This window comes from Channa argus, chromosome 17 (genome assembly GCF_033026475.1).
Source record: "Channa argus isolate prfri chromosome 17, Channa argus male v1.0, whole genome shotgun sequence".
NCBI classification, from domain to species: Eukaryota; Metazoa; Chordata; class Actinopteri; order Anabantiformes; family Channidae; genus Channa; species Channa argus.
In genome coordinates this window covers 10,487,923-10,505,912 of record NC_090213.1, presented here as the reverse complement: position 1 = coordinate 10,505,912, position 17,990 = coordinate 10,487,923, and the positions used below count along the sequence as shown (strand labels likewise).

The 17,990-nt window shown below is 38.1% G+C and overlaps 2 protein-coding genes across 6 annotated transcripts in view; one reads left to right on the top strand and one right to left on the bottom strand.

Annotated features, from left to right (window-relative positions):
- wasf1 (WASP family member 1) overlaps nucleotides 1–2,317 on the bottom strand; it is a 48,942-nt gene extending 46,625 nt beyond the window's left edge. For 2 of the 5 annotated variants that reach the window (XM_067482009.1, XM_067482010.1), the window contains exon 1: nucleotides 1,970–2,315. The gene's annotated coding sequence lies outside the window, so the exon portion shown is untranslated. Of the gene's footprint in view, nucleotides 1–1,969 lie in introns of all 5 variants that reach the window. The other 3 variants (XM_067482011.1, XM_067482008.1, XM_067482007.1) reach the window with 3 other exon arrangements.
- An 893-nt stretch (nucleotides 2,318–3,210) lies between these two features.
- Nucleotides 3,211–17,709, top strand: cdc40 (cell division cycle 40 homolog (S. cerevisiae)). The gene is made up of 15 exons (XM_067481968.1): nucleotides 3,211–3,440; nucleotides 3,842–3,928; nucleotides 4,432–4,561; nucleotides 4,666–4,752; nucleotides 4,874–5,013; nucleotides 5,950–6,046; nucleotides 6,359–6,498; nucleotides 7,239–7,313; nucleotides 7,438–7,483; nucleotides 8,842–8,943; nucleotides 10,270–10,385; nucleotides 11,621–11,754; nucleotides 14,724–14,800; nucleotides 16,665–16,809; nucleotides 17,320–17,709. Exons 1-15 carry the CDS (start codon nucleotides 3,249–3,251, stop codon nucleotides 17,495–17,497), a joined length of 1,746 nt encoding a protein of 581 aa, XP_067338069.1. The 5' UTR covers nucleotides 3,211–3,248; the 3' UTR covers nucleotides 17,498–17,709.
- Nucleotides 17,710–17,990: the final 281 nt, after the last annotated feature.

Genomic DNA, 17,990 nt, shown 5'->3' with positions numbered 1-17,990 from the left:
CAGTTAACCAGTTTTTAACCATGATTTAACATTTCCAGCAAACTAAAACATACAGCCAACACCAATAAAGCCTAGGATGTAACCCTCTTGCAGCAGAGCCAGCTTCAAACAAAACAATAGCAGTGATAGGGGACCAAGGAAGGCAAACTTTAGCGTATGTCTGAGTGGGTTTGATCACTGTATTATGTCTCAAATTTTAAATTTGGCAAATGTTATATGTACATAAATGATTCTTCGGGACTGCTGTAAGAACGTGCAGTTTTCAATGGGTCATGTGACAGTTTAGATGCCACTGCTGTAGACCGATACATTTAACAGCTGCAAGGGGCCTCGTCTAAAGTGTTTCAGCTCTTTCACATTTGCAAACATACAGTATATATACACATACTGTATAAAAGCTTCTTTAAACAAAGTCCATTCTCCTTGTGTGGAAAGTGTCCATATTTAATAAAAATTCTATGTACCATAAACTCCTTGAAGGACATTAATAAACTGATCAAATCTGGGACTATCCTCTTTATACACCATACCAAGTTACAAACAGTGTAGGTGTATAGAACTGTGTGGTTAATTATAGTTTTCAGAGTCAGCACATTCTGTTTGTCGATACTGGTGAGGTGTCTTGCCTTCAAAGAATTTTAATTTTAAAAATCTGAACTGTCCAAATGGAAGATATTTATTAACCACCTCATTATAAAGTACCCCATTAGGTCAAATCCATGAGCATATCCCTCACCACAACTGCAAAACCTACACTCCATTTAGACCCAGTCTATGTTACATCTGAACATAATCTTAAATCATCAGAGGGACAAACTGGACCAACTATACAAACACAGCAGCATACATAGACTTTTATCAATGGTTCTGCAGTTGTAAATTCAAACGGCAGTTCATTCATACCTCAGTTTTCTACTACTACAGCCTGCTCTTCCACAAAGATGAATATGGTATTTTGAGGGGCAAACCATGAAAGCACACTATCCCAAGACTATAGTCTTAGTTGGGTTTTAATGCACAGGCTGCAGGAAATATGTCCAGTTTAGTGTATATCAAATACCACACAGCACTACATGAGCTGGCGTGATGGAATCAAAATCTTTAAGCTGTCACCATCTAAAAAGGTGATCACTGCACAACACACTGTTCCACATGCCCACTTTTCTTGCTGTACTTGAAGTAGTACAAAGAAGGTTTCGAATTTCACAAAGCTTGACTTCCACTGGGCTGAAGGCTACCATCCCCCATGACTGCAATCCAAGCAGGCTGGAATATACCCCAGCCCCTCTCCTCTCACTGAGGCGAGTCAATGCGTTCGTAGAGGGAAAATTAAATAACCTACTGCCAATGCCAGCGCCTTCCCTAATTACACTGTACCGAACTGAAAAGTATACAACCAGGCGACGAGATCAAATACACCAGGGAAGAGATGCGTGACTTAACATTGTTTGTATAAGAAATAATTTGCGGGGTATTGCGATGATTTTCTCTTCGCTTTCTCACCAACACGATATTCCTCAGTGTCAATCTCAAGACGCTGCTGCGGGAGCTCAGGCAGATGTGTAGCTTAGCAATGGATCATCTTTATACCAGTTCTGTTTCAAATTGTTTGGTGGTTTTTTGTTTGTTTGTTTGTTTTAAATATAGCTACAAGATATGCTATGGGTACTTTTAATGTTTAAGCCACTTTGGTCTCCTAACGTTGTCAACACTGGGACATCTCTCACCTGCATCCTAGGTTAATGTGTGGTGCTAGTCAGTGATGGCCCGGCAGGGTTGAATTACCAACACGGTTATTAGTCGGCAGCAGCTCCACTTTCAACCTAATATTACAAATAGTGATTCGGTTTTCAAGCAGTTTGTTGTTCTTGTGATGGGATACATCTACGTTAATGTAACGTCAATAAAGTCACATTTCTACATTAAAGACGTTACTTAAGTATACAGGGGTGAAAAATATATTAATTACCTGATACCTTGGTTGAAATTCCTCTTATATTCTTTTCATCCTTACTGGGCAGCAGAGCATGCCACCGTGGCCACAAATTTAAATCCCCGGGTCGGATCCATGATTGTACTGTCTCTGATATGAAATGTACTCCTGCTGGAAGAGGCGGCGGCGGAGAAGAATCCAGGCACTTTTTTTTTTTTTACCATAGGAGCTCTCTTGAAAGAAATAGGTGAAATACACATATAACCTTGTTTCGCTCAAAGCAAACACTAGTTTTCAAACCCAAAAAACGACTCGCCCTTTTCACTTATGGGCGACATTTGTATTGTTTCCGTTACAAACCATGTAAAATTACGCTTGTTCGTAAGAAAATATCCCCGTTGTGAACAGCGATAATGGTATGTACCACTCTATTGTTGGGGCGCGAGAAAGCGTCCCGTGTGCTCGTGGGAGGCTCGTGGAAAGCGTGCGTGTTCACAATATTGGCTAGTTGTACTGAACAATGCATTTCGATATGATTATCTTCGCTTAGCATATAAATTGTATTATTGCACAACTACTCACTACTACTACTACTGACTATAGATTGTTGAAATTTACTTGACAAATGTACAATGTTCCCTATATTTGCTATTAAATTCATCAAGATCGAGGTGACCACAAATACCAAGGAAACTGTGTTGTTATGGGTGCAAACCTGTTTTGGCAATATACATATACATATATGTATATGTATATGTACATATATTTTGTGGTTAAAAACTAGTGTTTACATATAAATATTGATATACTGTGTCCAACCAACTTTCCAGAACAAACATGAAAAGAATCAGGTAACTACAATGTGAAATGAATCCAGAAAACCTTAAAATTGTTAATTAATTAAATCCACTAAACTTAATCAATTATTTGAATTACCTAAACTTGCCAATTAATTTTCTAAAATAAATTATTAGATGTTTCAACTGGAGGACTTATCTCCATCTGACTAAATGGCTAATCTTTTTTTACAAATAAAATTTCGTTTCACTAACGTTACATCTTTACTGTCTCTATTTAAATCTCCCGAATATTTCTGCTCGTATTTGTAAATGACTAAATATATGTATATTTACTGTAATTGATTATTATGTTCTACATAAGTAACTAGCATTCAATGCTGTCACAAACAGGAATACTTTTTCTGTTTGTATTTTTTCTTTTATTTTCTTCATTTTACATCTCTCTTTTTTTTTTTTTTTTTTTGCCACAACGGAAGTGCCGTCCTCTTGTTTCCGGCGAATTCACAACATCCAAGATGTCTGCTGCCATATCTTCCCTCGTTTCGTACGGTAGCGATTCTGATTCAGAAAATGAATCTGAATCTACTGCTAGTGCTGCGAAAGTGGAGGCAGATGATTCGGACGCCACGGCTCACCTCAGACCTTTGCAATCTGGACCTACGGTGTCTTTGGACGTCCTTAATTCTGCTCCCGAGGTTGCCGTTAAGGTAAGCTAACTAAATTAGCTGCGGATTAGCTTAACGTTATTAAAATTAAAGCTAGATGTTACCAGTCGCACTTTTTTTTTTAAATGTTGTGATACGATATACGGTTGCAAAGGAAACTTAGAGATTCTGAATAAGTATTTTGTTGTTAAATGTAACTCAAAAGGACCGCAACAAAGCAGTTAGCGGGAAACACTGTTTCTAGCAGGCTAACGTAAACGTTGTTGTAAATTTCTCTTTAACGTTATTGTGTGCAATGTCAAATAATTACATGCAACTCTAGTATGTCGTTCTTTCCTGTCCAATATTTGATTCACGAAACCACTCTTTCAGTAACTTAATTCTATACTAGTCCAACAGAGTCGTGATTTTAATTGTTTTGTAACATTTCATCTTCATTTTAGGAGGCTGTTGAGACTGGCATACACCTGGATCCTTCTCTGAAAGAAGTCTCATATAACCCCACATATGAAACTATGTTTGCACCAGAGGTAACTCACACAATCTGGGTATCTGTGGCAACTTAAGTGGGGTCAGAGATTTAATCTCAATGTTGTTTTTAGGCTAGATTTTAAGTGACATGTATTACATGGCTCAATAATTGTCTCTTCCTAGTTTTAAAGGATTATGTATTTCTTCTACATTTACATCTTCTCCAGCTGCTTGGCCCATCATACAAATGAACATACACATTTTGAGCTTAATGTTTGAGGTTAATGAGCTTGTTAATGTAAATGCAAGTAATTGTTTATTACTGATAAATTTGTTATATTTTTAACCTAAATCCCTGAGTTCTCTTATGTGTATTTTGTGACTCAACTAGACACTAAATAACATGGTCAATCTTATTTATTTTTCAGATTAATATAAATAAGAAGGTGTTAAAGTCACTCTTAATAAATATAAATTAAGATTAATAGTCAGGCAAAAAAAATTTCCCTTTTGAGATTCCTTAAGGGTTAAATATAAATCGTTTTGTTTTGTCTCCTTGTAGTTTGGGCCAGTGAACCCATATAAAACCCAGCAGATGGCCGCCCCCAGGAACATGTTGTCTGGCTATGCAGAACCTGCTCACCTAAATGACTTTATGTTTGAACAGCAAAGGAGGACTTTCTCCACCTATGGCAAGCTTGTGTCTGACCTAAGTCATGGATTTATTCATTGTTGTAAATATAAGGACACTGCTTGAATTTTAATGACCTTCCAATTCTCCCCATTCTGGTAATAGGTTATGCTCTAGATCCATCTATTGACACACACCATGTATCCTCTAGTAGCTACATTGGCGCTGTGGATGAGGCTGAGAAAAATAAAGGTAATCATTTTCTCACACCCTAATTGTGTTTGTCTGTGTCCAAACTGGACTTTATTTTATGTTACGGTGTGTGTGAAGTATTTTTAAGAGATATTCAGAACTATAATATTTAATGTTCCAGGTCTAACTGTGTTTGAAAGTGGCACTAAGAAGTCCGAAAAAAGAAAAAAGGTCAAAGGTGGAGACGCAGAAGAGATTGACAGATTCCTCGGACCATGGGCAAAATATGCAGATGAGAAAGGCGTGGCTAAACCATCAGAGGTGACATTTTGTTCAGCATGTAATACCAGATAACAAAATTCTGTTATGTTGAATCTGCAAAGTACACTATACTGTCAAGTTAAGTCCATTCACAACCTGTAAAGGAAACATTGGAACAACAAACCTAATTACTCTAACACGCCAATAGGCAAGTACCATCAGGGAGGAAAAATAGTGAAATTTTATCTTAAAATCACTGCTTCAACCTTCATAGGTTTAAATTAAATTTGGGATATGGACATCTGCAGTGTCATATAAATCTCATGTAAACTTTGTTCCAAGAAATGAAGGGTAGAACAGTGTGGCCCTTATGTCTTAATTGTAGTTGCATTCCAGGTAGAAACAACCATGGACATAATGGGAATAGGAAAAGTTTCAACCAACAATGCATAAATAGCACTAAAGTTTCTATTAAGACCACCTTGAAAGATCCCAAACTATTCCATTAATATGGTAATAAGGCAGGAAAACACACACACCAAGGATTCATGTTGGGCAGTGTGGCAGATAGAAAGATTTAATTTGTGCTTGACAGGCTTTTTTTTAAAACACTAAAATAAGCTTCTTTGTATTTATTTATGCATTATTGTTTTTTTTTATGGCATTAAACATGGCACGTAGTCCACTTCACTAGTATGGGGCTGGGAATCAATTATTCTTTCTGTCCACACTATGTATGCCATAAAACAACTCACCTATAGTGCTCAAGTGTGGCCTTTTAACAGAAATTGTGTGGTTATATAGTCTGTACAAAAGGTTTGCAATACTATTGGTAAACTGGACTTTAATAGATGAGACACATGGTAGGTCATGTGCTTCTTATCAGTGGCCATTTATGCATTTACTTTACTTGAAATTTACTTTTGTTTGCTAAGCCTATCTGTAAAAGTGTATCTGTCTGGAAATTCTCTGTTCATAAAAACTTTCACTTTAAAGGATGAGCAAAAGGAGTTGGATGAGATCACAGCCAAGAGGCAGAAGAAAGGAAAGAATGAGGAAGATGCTCCAGCAGAAGAGAAAACCATTCTCCATGGTAAATTAATTCTTAAGTTTCAATGAAAACATCAGAAGTTGCATTGGTTGTTGTTCTGGACCTTTTGATAATATAATGTCTTCTTCAGCATATTAAGCTTGCCCTGTTGTTATATGATTGTGTGTGTGTATGACTCCTGGCTATAGAGCTTTGGAGTGGCTTCTCATTGCTTGTCATGGATTTAATTTCTCTAGGAACTTGTAAAAAGAAAATGCTAAACACAGCTGACAGCCCATGCTACCTTTAAACATTTATCAAAATGTTGCAGGATTTTAAAAAATGCATTTTGTCTTTTTTTTGTTCTATTCACAGTTAAAGACATGTATGACTACCAGGGCAGGTCGTACCTCTATGTCCCACAGGATGTGGGCATTAATCTGCGTTCTGCAGAAGCTCCAGACAAGTGTTACCTGCCTAAGAAACAGATTCATATCTGGTCTGGACACACCAAGGTCAGTGGAGAGGAACATAGATGACTTCTGTGTTTTTGTCTACATAATTGACAGTGTGTTTACCACTTAAGATGTTATTCTGTTGTAGGTATTCTCTTTACACAAATTCAAGTAATTCACTGTTTAAAATAATTTTAAAATGCAAACTCAGAGTAGCGTCAAGAATGTATTGAGTCACATACAGTACAGTAAGTGTGTCTGTAATCTCATACACACAAACCTCCATTAGATAGACCTTGTAAAGTCAGAAAAACCTCTAGGGTACTATGGTTACTATGGTACTAAAATGATAACAGCCATATGCAATCAGCTTGTTCCTGACATCAGAGATTATTCTGTCACATTCACAACACTGTCTTTATAATTCAAATATGGTGGCAAACACTGAGTTATTCCAAGAAAGATTTGATTCAAGCTTTAGATCTGCCAGTGTGCTTCAGGGGGAGAGAAATCACTCAAGTTTTAAATTGGCTCCTGTTCACTTTGTGCAGGAAGTTACAGCCTTCAGAGCCTAATTTGAAATACAAAGAGGTTTGACAAGATAATAAGTGTGTAGAAGTGCTGATGTCAAGATAAATGGAGGATGGTCCATATGGTGTTTGGAGAAACTTTGGTAACTTGAAGAAAGTTATCCTATTTTTGATGACTCTTCCATTGTGCAGAATGCACACACTTCATTTGCTCTGGATTCATTATTTAGCATATCAATTTCTCCTTTCTTTTTTCACCCCATTTTCTAGGGTGTCAGCGCTATTCGACTATTTCCTAGCTCTGGCCATCTACTTCTCTCTTGCTCCATGGACTGTAAAATCAAGGTAATTTGTTCAAGTTTTTTGCTTTTTGACTTTCTACATGCTTAATTAAATGTAGTGCTGGAGCAGGGTGGCCTTGCAAATCTCTCTTCACTTGTAGTTTCTTCATATTTTTTTTTTGTCACAGTTGTGGGAAGTGTACAATGAGAGGAGGTGTATTCGAACGTTCATTGGTAAGTGAGCAGATTTATCATCAAATATCTTCACTGGAAGTTATACCTTTTTAAAATTTGATATGGTAAAATTTAAATAATTGCATGGTAATAGAGAATCTTTTATACACAACAATAGATAATCAGCAAACATGCTGACATGATATATGCTTGAGGTCTTAAATACAACCTGTCTTTGGGGAAATACACAGCAGTGACAGACTGTGAGCTCAGCAATACTGGAACAGTAACAACATGTCTGCTGACTGGGGAGTGCAGGCGGGGTTTTCTTTGAATAGATAGACTGTGTTGGGGGGTATTGGTTAATACATGCAGGTCATTTTTACACACTTCCTAAAGACAGCTCACTGTCAGAATAGAGATTGTTTGCAGCCATGGTTCTGCTTGTCAGCTCCTTCACAGAATATACATAATTCAACAGCCCAGGGGCCGAGGGAAACTAGGGGCAAGGGAGGTTACAAGACATGGAGAGGAGTCTGTATAATAAAAGTCTATGTGGCTTACTTACAGATGTTTAGAAAATAAATTTTTAAATATTCCTATTTAAATTTTCCAATATTTTTCAGCAATTATTGCATTGTATATTAAATTTAAAGATAAACAAATACATAAGGAATTTGCACACAAATGTTTTTACTGCAATTAAGCTGTTTGAATCACTAAAAAACAATTCATATACATGGTTATGGAGAGTATGCATGTTATTAAATGGGAATTTGCATGTTTGGAAGCAGTCTGGGACAAAATGTAGATTTAATGATGTTTTTCCTGTTTTTTTTGATAGTTTGTGTATTTATTTCATTACCACATGTAATATAAAGGCTTTTCGTAGCAGCAGTGATGCCTTAGGTCTGCCAGCAAACAGGGTTAGAGCAATTGAGCAGGCAGGCGCTTAGCTTCAGTGGGCTCTGTTATCGCCGTGGAAACACTGTATCCCTGATAAAAGCCAGCTTTAACAAGGAAGGCATCTTTGAGTACCAAGCACACAGGGACCTCTCATCACCTATGCCAAACAGGGAAAAGCCAAAGGGTTTTATAGATTGGGATTAAGAAAAGAATAAGAAAAGGTGGAGAACAGCTAAAAAGAAAAGCATGTAATTTTTCTCTCTCTCTCTCCAAGCTCATTTAAAGATTCACTTTCCCTTGTAACCTATTGTATCTTTCTGCCTCAACATCCATTATTTCCCTCAACCAGATTTCACATTACTTAAATAAATTCATAATAGTATCAAAGGAAAACAGCTATGGAAGAAATGAAAACAAGGCAGGGTTACTATATGATAGTTAAGGGTTTTTTTTTTGTAGAAAACATTTATTTGTTTGTAGTATGTGTAAAAAAACATTTCTGTGTTTGTTAGGCCACAGCAAAGCAGTACGAGACATTTGCTTTAACAACAGTGGGACCCAGTTCCTCAGCGCTGCATATGACCGCTACCTAAAACTCTGGGACTCTGAGACAGGTAGGCTGTAATACTCTGATGTCAACAGACTCTTTTCATGTTCACACAGCTACTTTACTTGGTTCTGAATCAAAGGAGGTGTGCAGGACATGCATAGTCTATCCCTGAATAATTGTATACTGCAGAAAAAAAAATCTATCCATTCAGCATATTAACTGCAAATAATGAAAAACAGTGAGTCATACAGTTTGGTTAATTAGTCAAGGTAGTGGCAGACTTCTGTTTTTATCGCTAATTAATGTGTGAATCCAAATAATTATTTGTTCAAAATTGTTGATTGTTAGTCAGTTAATTAAATCAGTTAATTGCTATGAAATGGTTTCAACAGCCATTTTGGATTTTTGTTCCACTTTGGAAATGTACCGATAGGTACATTTGTTTTAGTTTTTTGAGTAAGTTGTTCAGTTTGAAACAGTAAGGTGTGCCTACACAAGAACTTTGTGCTCTCTGTTTTCCTGTTCTCTTTCTGGTCTGCTCATCAACCATAATTATCACCAGTTCTCTGCTCAAGTGTCAATCCAGCAGAGGGCAGAAAAGAGTTAAAACCCCCCACTAGAGGATACATTATCTTTAACCTCCTGTCCTGTTCAGGGTCGTGGGGGGTAGCTGTCATTGAGTCAGGCATGGGGTAAATCTTGGAAAGGTCGCCAGTATTTCTCAGGGCCAACACAAAGAGAGACAGACAACCATTTCCAATCACATTCACACCTATGGGCAGTTTAGAGTCCCCAATTAACTTAACACACGTCTTTGAAATGTGGGAAAGCACACGCAAGCAGAGGGAGAACATGCAAACTCCACACAGAAAGGCCAGCAGGTAGATTTGAACTTGTGCAGTTGCAGGGCTAACCATTTAACCACCATGCTGCCTGTAGTCATTATTCTAATACTTATGAATTTTTTTTACTATTACAATCTGTTAAATGCAACAAGTTCCTTAATTTTTCTATGAGGTATGTGAGTAAATTTCGACAGTTGTTTTATTCCTGCAGCTGTTCATAGCAATGATGCATAATGGGTCATTTTAGTATTTCATTTCAGATTTATCCCTAAGGCAGTGGATGTAAAACTGAAATTATGTTACTGAAAACAGTGATGGTAGCATCATTCCTGTGTTGACTCGCCTCTGCTGAATAGACACAAAGAAACAGAATTTTCTATGTAATAGCTGAGATGTTTTCACCTGCAGGAACACAGCATACAGGCTTGAAAGCTGTAGACTGACTTTTTAATTTAAATGAATTTTAAACAACTTGAATGCACCTTTCTGAAAAGCCACTATGAATTGTTCTGTAGCTTAGATGTTCAATTTGCCTCCCTCCACAGGCCAATGTATCTCCCGCTTCACAAACAGGAAGGTACCGTACTGCGTCAAGTTCAACCCAGATGAAGACAAACAGAACCTTTTTGTGGCCGGCATGTCCGATAAAAAGATTGTTCAGGTAAAGCTAACATTTGCTGCATTGCGAGCAATTCAATTGAGCCCTCACCATCACCTGATGTGTATTTCCTAGATAACCAAGCAGGTGCAAACATCAGTTTCTGTGTATACCCCCTGTGCCCACAAGAGCATGAAATATGCTGTCTTCTCATCTCCCAGCAGTACTGTGCCTCAGTGTGTATGCACAGTGAGATCTTTAGAGGCTGACAAGTTATTATTAAAAGGCAGCATTAGACTGAGAATAAGGCAAAAAGAAGAGAACAATCTGTGACAAAGCAGGAAACCTTAAATAACAAATCATATTATCATGTTTTTAGAACAAGTAATCTTGAACTTCGACAGATGAATGGTAGGGCCTTACTGTGTGTAACAAGCTGAGAGAATAAATAGATTCCCAGTGCTCGTAAGCATAAAATTTATGACCTGCAAAGATAGAACTGTTACTTCATTTTACTTTCACTGTCAGCCTTCATTAAAAATATACCAAGATGTCTATGTAGCAGGCACAAAGTTTGTCTTGTAATCATCCTGATAAGAAGTAGTCGTCATAACATTATCATGTGCCGTAATCAGGCTTACTATTAAATCTTCCAGCTCTGTCTCTGGGTTTTCAGAGCAGATGGCTAGACAGAAAAAAGAACATAAACACAATTTGTCTAAAATATAAAATGTGGGGGCCTGGTAGCTCATTGGTAAAGCAAGGGGTTGGGTTGCAGAAGGACACGGGTCACAAAGGGCCACCTTGGTCCCAGTCCCGAACCCAGATAAAATGGGAGGGTTGCGGCAGGAAGCAAAACTCAAACTCATGCCAAATCAACGTTTGCAACACGTTCAGCTGTGGCGACCCCCAAAGCGACAAGCTGAAAGTGGTTGATCTTGGTTTAAAATCTGAAAAGTGACCTGTTTGTTGCCTGGGGGACACTTTATTTATTTATTTATTTATTTTTTAAAGATTTGAATTAGTTTAGACATTTTTTTTTAATTACAAGACTGAGACCTGTTTTATTGCTGTTCACTGTCAGCACATCACTGCAATTAAAGTATTTCACTGTGTTGGCACAATTAAAATTGCACTCATTGAGTCTCTCTGAAGTTATTCTGCTAATCAGCAGAGTGTGTAGTGGAACAGGTTTGGTTGGATTTTGTGAATCCATTTTAATAGTCCACTTTGTTTTGTGTTGTAAATAAATATGTTTTCCCTCTGTCTGACTTTTTTTTCTCCTGTGACTCGGACAGTGGGACATCAGGACAGGTGAGGTCGTTCAGGAGTACGACCGTCACCTGGGGGCTGTCAACACCATCACCTTTGTTGATGAGAATCGGCGTTTTGTAAGTACGTCAGATGACAAGAGCCTTCGAGTTTGGGAGTGGTAAGTCCATAATTACGACAGCCTCAAACAGAGACACAGTATTTGGAGTAAGAGTGTGTTGTTTTATAGTGTGGGCTATTTTGCCTGGGGCCAAGGCATATAATTATTCACACGAGTGCTGAACAATAGAAGACACAAACACTTGCTGAAGAAAGGCAAAAAAAATAATGAAAACATTTTTTTTATTGTCAGGAGTTACAGTATTATATTCGGGAATGTAGAGTTATTTGAACTGTGTAAACTATATGTGGTAACACGACTGTTTTTAGAGACTGTTTCACTGTTACAGCCTCTTGGCAACATCAAGTTTCTTTGTGAAACCAGCAAACTGAGTACAACCATTTAAAACACAAAGAGCGGATTTGCCAAATGGGGTCTTGCACTGTTCCTTTCATTAGTCGTTATTAAGAAGAGGAGACTTCAAGCAATCTATAAATGATCCAGTTTAATTTTGCTTCACATGTATCTGTTGCAGTGAGTTTTTTTATTTTTACAGTGCCAGTGCTCCAGCAATAACCCCTTTAAGCCTGGGGCCTGTTGTAGTTGTATATTTTAATAAATAAGCAGTTTGAAATTGTTCCACAAAATATATTTATGCAAAGAGGTGTTTGTATGACTGGCAGATCAGGTAAAGCTTAAAACACATTTTTCTTTCAGCATCTAGTGATAACACAAATCATCCATATTAACAAAATGATGTTCTCTTGTGTGTTTTCCACACCTTTTTGTCAATACATGTCTTACTACTATGGTTGATCAAATGGACCAATGAGAACAGCCTGCAGTTCACCTGGATAAACTAGTATTTGCTGCTTTTTTTTTTTTCCATGGTCTTTTTTAGTGCAGCGTGGGAGCTAAAGCAAGTGATATGTTGGGCTAAAGAGTGGCTTTACTGTCCCTCTTTCTCTCACAGATACCACCTGGCTTGCAGCCCTCGCTCCCCTCCCTAAGCTAACCCTCCTCATGAGGGCAACATTAGGCTGAATTTACCAGAACAGTCTTATAATCACCAGAATTAAAGCAGAGGCTGGCAAAGAGGGGCCGGTTTAGAGGGAAAACCGGAAACTTGGAAAAGATTGTGAGGCCGCAAATCTACAAGACATTCACATCATGGTGCACATGCAGTGTGCCCACGTGTGATATAAAATCTGTTTTCTGCGGAGACTGCTTCATATGTAGCAGAGGTTTATCATACACAGGTGGAAAGTCAGTGTGTACATTGGTGGAGGATTACAGTCAATATAAAATGGGCAGCACTATGCCAATAAGGGGCAGCTGTTGGTTATAGAGACCTTGTACAGCTTGCATTCAAGTGGCTGATTTGGAGGGACATTTGCTATCATGATGGATTGAGGGGGAACAAGGATAAAGATGAAAAATGGTGAAGACAGAGTGGCAAGTGACAAGTTAACTGCTGTGTCCTCTAAGAACTTGTGTTCTGTAGGAATTTTAATTTAAATATCTAAACTAAAACTCAGTAGTGACTGTCAGTAGCAATAATGTTTTGTGAAATTAACTTTTCACATGAGTTCCAAATACTAAATAGAAATAGTTGAAATATGCAAGGCCTTCCCTACAGAGACATTGTCTGGATGGGAGCATATGTTGCTCTAAAACCTCTATGTACTATCAGCATTGATGCACCCCCATACCATCAGAGATGCAGGCTTTTGAACTCTCTTCTGATAACAAGCTGGATGCTCCCTCTCCTCTTTCGTCCACAGGCATCAATTGTTTCCAAAAAGAATTAAACATTTTGATTCATCTGACCACAGAATAGTTTTCCATTTTGCCTCAGACCATTTTAAATGAGGTTTGGCTCAGAGGGGAGCACACGCCAGCATTTCTGAGTCATGTTCGCATATGGCTTCTTCTTTGCACGATACAGCTTTAACTTGTGTAATTTGTGGATTGCATGACGAACTGTGCTCATAGACATTGATTTCTACAAGTGTTTCTGAGCCCATGAAGTGATGTCTAGTAAAGAATCATGATCATCATCATTTTAATGCAGTGCCACCTGAGAGCCCTCAGAACCATTGTCCCTAAGCTTGATCTAGGTGAAATACACCGAACTGTCAATCATGAATTTTTCATGAATATGCCCAGTGTATATTTTGTCATATGTTTTCTTTTTATCCTTGTCCATCACTTTCTACACAACAAAACACAAGCACACTGGTTATTTCTGGAGCACAAAAGAAGAAGCTTAGCTGTTTAGTTTGGCTTGTCTGTAGACCATTGCCCTTTTATTATGCAACTGTGTATGCTCATGAATTCAAGTGTGTTTTTGTGTACAAGGGTTTAAAATTTACCTACATCTTTGAAGCCTGTTTTTGGTTGTATGCATGTGAACATGGTCTTAGTTTAAGCAGAAGGCAAGATCACTTCAAGTGTATTGCTCTTTAGCATTCACTTGATGCAAGCATTAGACAGGCAGTAAGTAAGAGGGAAACATACATTAATGGCACTTAGTTTGCAGAAAGTCCCAACAGTCAACAGGAAAAAAGAAACAGCTGAAATTGTCACATTGTTTTCATCGCAAACAACATTGTAGATCTAAAAGATCTGTGCAGACCACTGAAGTGCAGATGAGCACATTTTCTGTCTCTCCAAAAGCAGAGAGAGACACAGCAGATCATGGAAGAGTGGAAAGCAGCGTTAAAGAGTGAAGAAGGGATTAATAAGTAATTGATTGCCAGTACAGTCTGCAGGGCAGCATCTAAGGTTTTATTTCCCCCTGAATTGATTCTGAACTGAGTTATTTACATACTGTAGCTGTTGACTGTTATGGTGGTACTTTTTTCTGTAGCCATTTTCTCTTCCTTAACAAGCTGAAATGGTAAACAAGCTACATTGCTGTGAATGGAGTCCTTTTGAGTTCTCGCTTTACAGCTGCTCAGATTATTATCTCATCCAGTCTTCACCCTGTCTTCAAGTATTTTCACATTGCCTTGTGCCTTTTTCAGGGATATCCCTGTGGATTTCAAGTACATCGCTGAACCCAGTATGCACTCTATGCCAGCTGTGACACTGTCTCCCAATGGTGAGTAGTCAAATCAAGGCAGAATATGCATACACACAGTCCAGTATACACTCTGGGGAGTTTAAACATATATTGCCCAATTGAAGTAGATTTTAAACATTTGGTATTGGCTGATAAATGGGGGGGAAAAAGGCAGGCTGAGTGCTGCTAATTGTGTGAATGAATGCTCCTCAGGATCGTGGTCTGACCCCGTACAAATCATTTTTAAATATGTGCGTATGGATGTATGTATGACCAGCTGTCACAAACACCTTGCTGGGCACTGGTAAAATATTTTAATGTGTCTTAATGCACTTGTGTGAGGGAATGAACTGCTGAGCATGCAGCAGTCACCAGTATTAAATAATGACATGCCTGTGGATGTCAGAGGTGAATGCAAGGAGCTCAAATGGGTAAAAAACAGAAAAACTGTTGATTTTACTCCACTTCAGTTATCTTTCTCTGCTGGGCCTGAATGGTTGATGTTTGTTTTACATTTTAAAAGAGCTTCTGCTTTCAAACCTATTAGGCATACAGTTGTTGTATTGTATACAGTATACACTACGGAATAGTTGCGATTTTCAGCAAGACAAATACCAATTACACCTGTCACAACTCTATCACCTGTCAGGTGTCTGCTATCCCAAGCAAGAGCAGTAACTGACTAGTGGATAGTCCCAGATCAAATAAGAGGTGAACAGTCTTTAAGAACCTTAAACATATCCAGTTGCCACCAAGTAACTTTGTGATAACCATGAACTTCCTTGAGTATTGTCATCACTGTGAGGTTTCCAGGTGGAGGCTGCACTCTGCCAAGAGATTGTCCAACTCGTAGCAGTGTATTTATAATTTTTGTTTCTAGTAAAGATTAAGACCATCAATGTATGATTCTTATAAGCATGAGCTTCCTTTGGGCAGCTTTCTTATTTGTCCCACTACTGTTTGTTTCTTGTCAGTGTGTGAATAAGAAATGTGTTCTCAGCGGGAAGCCATTTCAAGCCATGCAATTCAGCTTTCTTCCCCTAGCACCACATCAACAGTTTTTTTCCTTCACTCTCCCCATCTCTTCCTGTCTTATTAAAAGTGACAGAGCTTGAGCGTACCTGTGAAATTGACCAAGTTTAATTTTCCTGCACCTATTGCATTTGACATTTGTGGACAACAGTGTTTTGTTGGGGTGTGTGTGTGTGTGTGTGTGTAGGTGTGTGTGTGTGTGTGTGTGTATTGAGGGAGGATATAAGAGGATGCTCACACTACCACTCAATGTTTTTCTCATACCACATTAATAATTTCCAACATGTTTCTTTCAAGAAGTGCAGTGAGTTGTGTAATGCTTTGACACTGAAGCGCTGCCTCTTAGAAATGCAGAAATGTTCTCTAAAGTAGATCCCAACTAAGCAGTCACTGATTTTTCTCCTAAATTGTCTCGCTCATCGCAGTTTAATAACAGAATGATGAGTCTTTGCAGGCTGTCACCAAACTGCAATTTCCAAACTGCAATTTTTGTTTTTTGCATTAGTTTTGTTCTTGAGGCAAGTTTCTGCCAATTACCATTTACCTGTTTAGAAAAAATTATATTTGACTCTGCTTAGTGTTCCACTAGATCAGACTTGCTACAATGCCACGTTTTAGAGAATATGAAGAGCATCATGATATCTCATTAGATATATTTGGCTCTAGAGATGCTTGTTAATGAGATAGACCTACAAGGCAATAAGCACTTTTAAAACTTGTAACTTTGCACAATACTTGAATATTTTAAGGTTTTTTTTTCTCTCTCACTGATTTTGACAGCATTTTGTACTGTTACAATAGTGGTGGTACTGTGTAGCTCCAAATGTGATTGGCAGATTGCCTTACCCCGCTTGTCTTTTTCTCACCTCAGGTAAATGGCTAGCATGCCAGTCTATGGACAACCAGATTTTGATCTTCGGAGCCCAAAACCGCTTCAGACTAAACAAGAAGAAGGTCTTCAAAGGCCATATGGTGGCTGGTTATGCCTGCCAAGTGGATTTCTCTCCAGACATGAGGTAAAGCTTTATTTTGTTTCTTAATTTTATAGAGAAGTTAAAAAATACAAGTCCAATAAGGGGGAGGAAAAATCCCCTTTTTGATGAAGTGCTTGCAACTGCCTTAATGAGTAGAAACACAAACTAAGAATAATTTATTTCAATAATTGATGAAGAACCAAATTGTTAAAACAGACTCAGATTTTACTTCCAAATATACACGATGGAGAGCAAGAACAACCTCTTCATATTATCCACACGGAGAGCTTAACTGAACAGTCCAGCACCCGAATTTTAGCCAAAACACCCACTTAGTCCAGCTTTCTCCCCATTCTCACCCACCACCACCCACATATGTGAGCAGTTGCCCTCACTTCTTTTCAAGATCCATTGCAACACAACAACTCCTGGCTAGACTTCCTACCAAAAATCCAGACTCCTACCTTTTGGCAGGTGAAGTGGAGACAGAAATAATTCTTAGCAAAGTACTAGTCCTTCTATCCTCACAACCTCTCTTTTTTTTCATCCCAGCTATGTTGTGTCAGGAGATGCAGATGGAAAGCTGAACATTTGGGATTGGAAGACCACCAAGCTTTACCACAGGATCAAGGCTCATGACAAAGTGTGCATCAGTGCCCTGTGGCACCCACACGAAACATCAAAGGTCATCACCTGTGGTTGGGATGGACAGATCAAACTCTGGGATTAGACCTGTACATGTGTTTGGGTATGAGGGTTCAGGGATAATGGACAAGAAATGGTCCAATAAAGACACAGAAGTGGACAGTTTGTCCCATTGAGTTTTTTTAAATATTTTTCGAGTGAAAGCCACAGGACTGGTATCCAGTCTAATTGTAGCAGTACATTTTGTATCCTGTTCTGAAAGTTCAAAATGTACTCATGTAATATCTGTAGAAAGATGAGCACAAACATACTTTTAAAAATGTTTCTACTCTATAAGGATTATTAGAGGAGTACTTCGAATTTTTTTTATTTTATTTGCAGGTTCATGTGTAGTACACCTTTTGTAATCCTTGGTATAAATCTGTTTAATTTTTTGACCATCCTGTCGTGGAAATAAACACTGTACATTTTACCCCTTATGAAAACAATGCATTGTTTCTTTATTTATTTTTTTATGTTTCTTAGTAAGACAAATTCAACACCATAGGAAAACTGCTATTTACACAAAATGCTCTCTG